Below are 10,077 nucleotides of genomic sequence, written 5' to 3'. Positions count from 1 at the left end.
CCTACTCAAAGCTTCATGATGCTCCAACAATGATGGATGAATTAAAAGCCAGAAGTCTACATGACCATCATCATCAAGTCCTTCCGTGAGAACCCTAAATCCAAAGAGGACTGTTTCATTTATGTTAGGTAGAATGACAGAGGGGACTGGGCAGTCTAATGGTCTGGAATCCCTACAGATTTTATTTTTTTCTCCAGCCGTCTGTTTTTGTTTTTTCTGTCCCCCCTGGCCATTGGACCTTACTCTTATTCTATGTTAATTAATGTTGACTTATTTTGTTTTCTTATTGTGTCTTTTATTTTTCTATTCTTTATTATGTAAAGCACTTTGAGCTACTGTTTGTATGAAAATGTGCTATATAAATAAATGTTGTTGTTGTTGTTGTAGGGTAGCAATTTCAAAATACAGAGCTTGAGCCCCAGGGTGGATTTCGGGCTGTTTTTCTATGTAATGTTTGTACATGCTATTTTAAATACGCACTAAAAATAAACAATGCTGGGTAATCCAGGGAATGTTGCTGTTGGTCTGAACTCCCCATTGAGGACAAAAAGATACAGATTAAAGAAAACCTAGAAAGAAACAAAGTGACGCACCATGCCAGGCAGAAATAAATACAGAACATTTATTAAAATAAATAGTACCTTATTTTAAATAAAAAAAATATATACAGTCATTGATAAATATATCAAACAAATTAGAGGGCTGCTTTCATATAACAACTAACTGAAATGGAAAGAGAAAAAGTGCCTGGATCCTTGGGAGGCCCTTGTGGATTTGAGCACAAATATCAGTCAAATGTTAACTAATCAGAAATACAGCATTGTCTTTGGGTATTATGGGGCCACTTCATTCCATAAAAGTTAATTATTAAACTGGTGTCACCATTGCTAATTTGTATCCAGTTTTTCCATGTTAACTGATTTTGGTTAGTAATGTCCCAGATGCTCTCTGTTTTCTGAGTTCTGTGGCATGTCTTAATTCTCAGATGATGGCAACGGTTTCTTTTCATTATGAGTAAAAGGAGTATTGGAGTAGGAAACATACAGCATACATTAATGCATAAAATAGCAGTGCATACAATCAGAGTTCTGGGCAGGCAGCCGGGGCAATGACTGTGTGTCTACTGTAGGCAGACATCACCAGGAAAGCTATCATTGTCTGTCAACAACTATAAGGTGAGGAGTATCTGAACGTATACATAACACATATCATGACCTCTAACTCACTTACACACCACTGTGTAACATTACAAAAGGTATATGTAACACTACACAATTTTATAAATACTGGTACTTTTTCAAAGTGGAAACAGGGCAGCTTTAGCTAGGTTCATTGAATCCATCATATAAAATAACTCACGTATAAGTGTAGTAGCTTTGAAGACAACTAAAGAAATTCCACAGTTCATTCACATTTCACAACGATGACAAAAAAAAAAAACAATTAGTGCAAAATTCAGCAGGAACACTGACACATCTTTTGGAAAGAAAAGGAAAAGCCCTGCAAACATTTAGTTTAGGTCCTGCATAGAAAACTGTACCACATTGATCTCAGTCTGGTTTAATCATTTAAAATAGCAATGGTAAACAGATCTGCTGTTATGATAAGGCCATCTCTGTTTTCGCTGGTTTATGGCTTCATGTTAGCTCCAGAATTGTATCATTAGAGACTCAAAGGGAAATCTCAAATCTGCTTGCCTGTTCAAAACTCTTACGAGGTTAGCAAGATCTCCAATTGTCTGAGCGGACTAAAGATGGACAAAACTAGAACCAGCTATTTAACAGATTCAAATGTAGTCCCATTTTACATCATGGTGTATACCGAAATAATAACAACACATGCTTACTAAAGTAGGGATTTAATTAGATAATCTCCAGTCTACGAGCTGGCTAATTTAATATTTTTATGGGAAGAATGAACCTCTGTTAAAGTAGTTTTTAAAATAAGAAAAGGAATTAACTACATACAAGTTGTAACTCTGTCCTCAGTATTCTAACTTCCTGTCATATAAGTAGTAGCTATTCTGTATAGCACACCATGAGTCAGTTTCAATCCAGTATTTCATAGAATAGCAAGAAAAGACCTTTCTGAGAAATTGGAGTGAACAAATGGGTATAGCTAACATGGCTTTTAGTCAGAGGTTGTCCTGGTTTAAGAAAAATAAGCTGTATCTTTTACCAGACAGAATTCCACAGCTAAAATTCAAATTCCATACAAAAGAGAATGAGATGGGAAAATAATGCGATCAAAACCAGTTGTAAGTTATCTGTGCTACAATAACGCATTTCTTGGCGGACAAACCAAAAACTTTGTAAGTCTCTGCATCCTAGGACACAATGCTACAATGGCTAACCTTACCACCAGGTAATCTTAAACTCATAAATGGGCCTCTTGCAGTAGTAGTGATTGATGAGATGCTTGTCACAGATGCCAATACACTGGTGGTCAGCTGTAATGCCCCGTTTGGCTAGATCAGTGACAATGCAGTGGAGTAGGTCGTAAACATCAGCCACTGCTTCCCAGGGCCCAAAGGAAACGTCAACTTCACAATGATGTTCAAAGATCTTGGCTTCACTTTCGCTTCGCTCAAACCGAAGAGAGTTGAACAGGGGCCTCTCATAAGGAGTTATTGGCATTTCCTCTTTATACACACAGATCTTCAGCTTGGCAAAGCGGGCCTTCCGCTGCATAGCACGTAGTTTGGCAATTGCAACTATACGTTCCAAATTCTCTAAAAGAGGACACAAAGAAAACAAAAACAGTAAAACAAGATACATTGATAAATCAGAATACCATTCAAAAGGGATACTTAAAGCAAGAGCACAACTTTTCACTGTTCAACTTAGCAGCAAAAACATGTCTATTTAAGCACAAGGGTCATGCCAAAAGTAATATGCTTATTAATATTGCCAATCTAAAATATGCCACTTTGAAATATGACAGGAAAAGAGCAGTGTCTTACAGTTCTACAAATCAAATATCAAAACAGGTAAAATACACGAGTGAAGGATGCGTAAAATTCACTTGAAATAATGAAGACACAATTATAATTCAAAGTTGAGGAGAGTAGTTCATTCTTTCCGTACATGAAGTTTTACTAGGAAAATTTATATGGATGTATCTGTGCAAAGATCCCTCAACAAATATTGCTGATCCTCAGAAGTACTATAAAATTATAATTTAGACTGAGGAAAGATTTTTTTCTTAACAGAATGGGGGGCTCAACTACATGAAGCATTCAGGATAATTTTAATGAGGATCTTTGATCAAAATCACAGAGGCAAAAATATCAGCAATTGCGGCCCAAAGATTGAAACTTTTAGCTAAACTTAAGAATTATCCAAAGATGTCAGTGGTGCATATACTAAAATGTTTTAACAATTTGTTTAACTAAATGTTTTAATATTCTTAGAAATTGCCTTAGTCAATTGGTGTGCCTCTCTGGCAGTGTCTTAAATTGGTTTGAATCCTACCTGGCAGGTAGAAAATTCTTTGTTAGTTGTGGTAATTACACTTCAAAGACACATGATATTCTATATGGTGTTCCACAAGGCTCTATCCTGGGTACCCTGCTCTTTTCGATTTACATGCTTCCGTTAGGTCAGATTACTTCGGGGCATAACATGAGCTACCACAGCTATGCTGATGACACACAACTGTATTTATCAATACAGCCTGACGATTCCGACTATCTGGATTCACTAAAACAATGTCTCACTTGTGTTACAGAATGGATGAGCAGTAATTTTCTCAAACTAAATAAAGAGAAAACAGAAATTTTAGTGATTGGCAAAAACAGATATAATGAGGTTATTAGAAATAAACTTGATGCATTAGGATTAAAAGTCAAGACGGAGGTAAAGAATTTAGGGGTAACTATTGACTCTGGCCTAAATTTTAAACCACATATTAATCAGATCACTAGGACAGCATTTTTTCACTTAAGAAATATAGCAAAAGTTAGACCTCTTATAACAAGCAAGATGCTAAGAAATTAGTTCACACTTTTGTTTTCAGTTAGCTAGATTACTGTAACGCACTCCTCTCAGGACTACCCAAAAAAGATTACAATCGATTGCAACAAGTGCAGAATGCAGCTGCTAGAATCCTAACTAGGAAAAGAAAATCTGAACACATCTCACCAGTTTTGATGTCATTACTCTGGTTACTGTTACCATTTAGAACTGATTTTAAAATACTGCTTATGGTTTATAAAGCCTTAAATAATCTCGCTCTCTTACATTTCAGAATGTCTTTCACCTTACACTTCAAATCGTAACCTTAGATCTTCATATGAGCATCTGCTTATTATTCCAAGAGCTAAACATAAAGGAAGTGGTGAGGCAGCCTTCTGCTGTTATGTAACTAAAATCTGGAATAGCCTGCCAAAAGGAATTCGCCAGGCTAATTCAGTTGAGCACTTTAAAAAAACTGCTGAAAACACATTACTTTATCATGGCTTTCTCATAGCTTCATTTTTGTTTAATCCTGATACTCTGTATATTCAATTAATTATCATTATTGTTCATGGTGGCTCCAAAATTCATACTAACCTGTACTTTCTCTTCTGTTCTTTTTCCGGTTTTCTGTGGTGACAATCTACGCCACCACCACCTAATCAAAGCACCGTGATGTCCCTACATTGATGGATTAAAGGCCAGAAGTCCACATGACCATCATCATCAAGTTCTTCCATGTGAACCCTGAATACCATGAGGACTGATTGAGGTAATTTATGTTAGATAGAATGCCTAGAGGGGACTGGGTGGTCTTGTGGCCTCAGAACCCCTGAAGATTTAATTTTTTTTCTCCAGCCTTCTAGGTTTTTTTTTTTTGTTTTTTAGGGTCCTCCCTGACGATTGGACCTTACTTTTATTCTATGTTAATTAGTATTCCCTAATTTTATTTTCTTATATATTTTGTCTTCTTTCTTCATCATGTAAAGCACTTTGCGCTACATTGTTTGTATGAAAATGTGCTATATAAATAAATGTTGTTGTTGTTAACTTAACCTTCATTTTCTAGCCAAAATCTGCAAAGGTATTATACACCAAACACTATGTGATTAATTCTAGTAGATTCCAATAAAATGACATAAATATTCAATTTAGGGTATCATAGTTTCACAGTTCTTGGGACATTGGGGCATTTCATAATTATGCATTATAGGTTAACATCTCACTCTGTACTGGACTTGCCCCTTCCAGGGAATATTGGGATAGGCTATTCCTCTTCACAACCCTAAATTAGATTAAGTGGGTTCAGAAATAGATGGATCTGTATTAGACTGAGGAGTATAGTTATGGGCAAGGGTGGACTTTTTCATTGACTAGTGACCTTGTCCAGAGTTGGTGGGTGTCTTGTACCCTAAACTGCTAGGTTAGGCTTTGGTTCTGCATGATCCTACAATTGGATTAAATTGGTTCAGAAATGGATAAACTGATCTGTTTGGCCCAGTGAATATGTGTGTAAGCAAGAGTGTGCACTTCAATGGACATGTTTGTTCCTGCCTTGTACCTGATGCTGATGAGACTGGTTCCAGCTCTCTGTGATGATAAAACTGGAATTCGGTTGCTTCAATAAACAAATATAAGAATGGGTGATGCTATCTTGACCTAATGACTATGAGTGTATGCAAGAGTATGCACTTTAATGGATTAGTGTCTCACTCATTCCTTTCTTGCAGATACGATGGGCTACTGTGTTTGGATACCCTGTACTGGTAAAAAAGATTTTGATTAAATGAGTGGATGATTCAAAGGTTTAGCCACAAACCTGCCATGGAATGGGGTTTTACATCTGAGCTTTTTATTTTGAAATGAATCAACATACTTATAACATAAACTCAGATGGAAATACATGCCGTGTTCCCCCTACGACTGAAATTAGTGGGTGGGCCACCCAATAATCCATAGGTGATGACCGAGGGCAGGGTGGGTTATGTCATTGTGGCATCTAGTGTTGAAGCTAACTGAATTAAATTTAGGAAGGGAGCACACTACAACTGAGTTGTCGATGGTGCTTGTCAACTTTCATGCAATGCTCCTTTTCTTAAGTCTGCTCTCTTTACATTAATTGGCTGCCAAAATGCCTTTTATCTTGCACTACATGCACAATGCAATACATGACTTGGAATCACTGTGGAAATTCAGAAACAGTAATAACATTAATCTAACACTGTGGTTCATTTACGTTTACAGCTTCATAAACTGAGTAGTGGAATCTAATCAAAAACTTTGTTAAATGGTGCGATTCAAACCACTTACACCTGAACACCAGCAAAACCAAGGAGCTGGTGGTGGATTTTAGGAGACCCAGGCCCCTCATGGACCCCGTGATCATCAGAGGTGATTTTGTGCAGAGAGTGCAGACCTATAAATACCTGGGAGTGCAGCTGAACGATAAATTGGACTGGACTGCCAATACTGATGCTCTGTGCAAGAGAGGACAGAGCCGACTACACTCCTCCTCCTGCCCACTCCTGATGCAGCCCACAATAGCAGTGTCATCAGCGAACTTTTGCATGTAACTTTGGGTAGTTAGAAAATTAGCTTTTCATAACCAATTAGCCTAATTGGAGTCAATATGCGGATGTATGTTAAGGCATACCATCACACTCAAGTGCCTCTTTGCTTGACATAATGAGAAAATCAAAAGAAATCAGCCAACACCTTGTGGACCTCCACAAATCCAATTCAGCCTTGGGAACAATTTCTAAATGCCTGAAGGTTCCACATTCACCTGTACAAACAATAATATGCTAGTATAAACACCATTAGACCACACAGCCATCATATCGCTCATGAAGGAGACTAATTTTGTCTCTTAGAGAAGAACGTACTTTGTCAGTCCCAGAACAACAGCAAAGGATCTTGTGAAGATGCTGGAGGAAACAGGTAGACAAGTATCTATATCCACAGTAAAATGAGTCCTATATCAACTTAACCTGAAAGGCTGCTCACCAAGAAAGAAGCTACTGCCCCAAAGCCACCATAAAAAGTCAGACTACAGTTTGCAATGGAACCTGGGACAAAGATTTTATTTTCTGGAGAAATGTCCTCTGGTTGAATGAATCCAAGATTGAATTGTATGCCCATAAGGACGACTGTTATGTTTTGAGGAAAAAGAGTGAGGCATGCAAGCTGAAAAACACCATGCCAACCGTCAGTCGTGCGAGTGGGAGCATCATATTGTGGGATTGCTTTGCTGCATTAGGGACTGGTTTGTTTCACAAAATTAATGGCACCATGAAGAAGAAAAATTACGTAGCTACACTCCAGCAACATCTCAAGACCTCAGCAAGGAAGCTGAAGCTGAGTCACAAATGGGTCTTCCAAATGGACAATGACCCCAAAACTGTTGCAAAATGGCTTAAGGATAACAAGGTATGGGATTGGCCATCACAAAGCCCTGACCTCAATTCCATTGAAAATTTGTGGGCAGAAATGAAAAAGAATGTGCGACCAAGAAGGCTTATGAAACTGTTCCAGTTACACCAGTTATGTATGGAGGAATGGGCCAAAATTCCAGCAACTTATTCTAAGAAGCTTGTGGAATGGCAGTGCTACCAAATATTAACAGAGTATGTACAGTAAACTTGAGACCCACTGGAATTGTGATATAGTCAATAAAACGTGAAGAAATCTGTCTGTGAACATTGTTGGAAAAAATTACTTTTGCCCTGCACAAAGTAGATGTCTTTTAAATGACATGCAAAATGTATAGTCTGTTAGTTTAAAATCTGTGAAGAGATTATAAAGGAGGTTTTAAAGAATTCACCCTAAGTATATGTAAACTTCTGACTTCAACTGTAAGAAATATGCACCTAACTTCTGACATGACCTGTGTTATATGTACATAACGAAAAAAAAATTCACCCGAAACAAATCCAATGTTGATTGGCATATCTTGTCCACAAAGCCTAAGACTCCTTTTTACATCACCATGGTTCTCCTCACCTCTCTGCTGATGTGCAAGTCATGTGTGTAGGTGCTTAGTGTGACTGGGTGAATTTTAACTTTTATAACCATCACTCCATTGTTATTATTATATGTACTGGGGACCACGTACACATTGTCATACTGTGCTGCTAATACAGCAAACCTCCAGGGAATGGTAGGACACCATGAATAATGTAAAGAATAATCTGCTTTGAATGTCTCTTAACCATTACCTATATAATGTAAACGGCTAACTTCATGCAATATTTATGACACAGCCTCTTAAGAATACACTGTACAGTATAGAAGGCTTGACAACAAATGTTTAAAATTGGTAGGGCTTTTACTCAAGTCAAGGAGTGGATACATGCTGTTTCGTCACTTCATTCATTCATGTGTTATCTTGAATCTTTTGCTTCTTTTAGTCAGCCTACTGAATCCTGCTGAAACTGTACTTCTGTCTTTTAGACCCAAAGCCAAAATAAAAAAAAAATATTATCAGTTGGAAAAAGTGAGTATAAAATACAAGTATTCAGTAGGAAGTGTACAAACCTAAAACACAAAGCCACCAGACATTGTTTGAACAGGGAGTAGTAAGGCTGACAGCACTGGCTTCACTTACCTTTGTAGTAAGGCATGAGGTCTAGAAAGGCTTGTCGCACTTTCTCTCCAGTAAGGGGCTGTATCTCCTCCAGACTCTCCAGGAGGGGTCCAATAGAATAGAACTGGGCCTCTCGGTAGACCGCTCGAACGCGATCTCTTTGTGGCAGCTCTCCCGCACGCAGGAAATTCAAGACATCCCTGCAAAACAGTACACATCACGTAGTTGAGTCAAGACATTAATCAAAAAATAATTAAATAAATGAAGGAATACGATAAAAAATTTCAGCAAACGCCATTCCCTTAAACAGAAGATTAATCTTAGACCGCTTTCCCACATGTTCTAGCTTAACACAATGATAGGCTCATTATTTGGCGGCTATTTTTGATTGTAGGGGAGCAGCTTTCCCACATCATCTACTATGTTTTCTCTGGATACCTCTAACTTACAAGTCGGGTTAGATGTGTCACTCTATCTGCCACATAGTCTTGCATGTGCTTCGCAAACCGTGGTGTAACCCCAACCTGCACCTACTGGTTTCAAGTACCATTATGCCATTTTCCTGTACAACACAAAAGCATTTGAAGATTACAAGCATTGATTAAAAGTTGCACAGTGCTGCAGTGGTTTGGTATCTGTGTTTAATTCCCTGCCAGTTACCAACTGAGTCACATCATTATATTCTCTGCACATCTGTATGGGTTTCCTAAAGGTCATCTAATTTGTTCCTATATCTTTATGTTGAACATGCAATTTTTGATTACCTTACAACGTTGATTAATTGTGAGTGTGTGAATGGGCCATAAGATGGATCTGCACTCTATCCTGGTTTAATTCCTGCCTTGTTTTCATAGCTGCCAAGATGGGACTCAGCATATGGAAAGATTGATGTCTGTCTGTAGTTACTTATATTCTTAACCATATTTAGCCTTAAGGTTTTCATTTTCCACTGTGACCAATTAAAAAAAACAAAAGCAATGGTTGAACTTCTACTAAAAGCTTTGTCTGAAAAACAGTGGAATCTCAAAGACATTTCGAGGTCCCACTTGAAGACTTTCATTCAGTTTAAATGGATCAGTAAGACTTCAGTAATGCCACAGTGGGCCTCATACTACAGATGAGGAAAACCCCCTAGAGCTGCAGAAAGCAGCTGCTAGAATTCTAACTAGGAAAAGAAAATCCGAGCACATCTCTCCAGTTTTGATGTCACTGCACTGGTTACCTGTGTCATTCAGAATTGACTTTAAAATACTGCTTATGGTTTACGAAGCCTTAAATAATCTCGCTCCATCTTATATATTGGAGTGTCTGACACCTTGTATTCCAAATCATAACCTTAGATTTTCAAATGAGTGTCTCCTTAGAATTCCAAGAGCTAAACTTAAAAGAAATGGTGAGGCGACCTTCAGCTGTTATGCATCTAAAATCTGGAATAGCCTGCCAATAGGAATTCGCCAGGCTGATATGGTGGAGCACTTTAAAAAACTGCTAAAAACACATTACTTCAACATGGCTTTCTCATAACCTCACTTTAAT

General features: G+C 37.8%; 1 protein-coding gene across 1 annotated transcript in view; it reads right to left on the bottom strand.

Annotated features, from left to right (window-relative positions):
* Positions 1 to 595: 595 nt before the first annotated feature.
* Positions 596 to 10,077, bottom strand: part of kctd7 (potassium channel tetramerization domain containing 7) — a 29,796-nt gene continuing 20,314 nt past the window's right edge. The window contains exons 3-4 of the mRNA XM_039756555.1: positions 8,563 to 8,741; positions 596 to 2,731 (exon numbers count right to left, since the gene is read on the bottom strand). Coding sequence (XP_039612489.1) covers positions 2,355 to 2,731; positions 8,563 to 8,741 — 556 coding nt within the window. The 3' untranslated portion in view covers positions 596 to 2,354. The remainder of the gene's footprint in view (positions 2,732 to 8,562; positions 8,742 to 10,077) is intronic.

This window comes from Polypterus senegalus, chromosome 6, assembly GCF_016835505.1.
Source record: "Polypterus senegalus isolate Bchr_013 chromosome 6, ASM1683550v1, whole genome shotgun sequence".
Taxonomy (NCBI): Eukaryota; Metazoa; Chordata; class Cladistia; order Polypteriformes; family Polypteridae; genus Polypterus; species Polypterus senegalus.
Note: the sequence above shows the minus strand (reverse complement) of the source record. Positions and strands in the feature narration are given on the sequence as shown.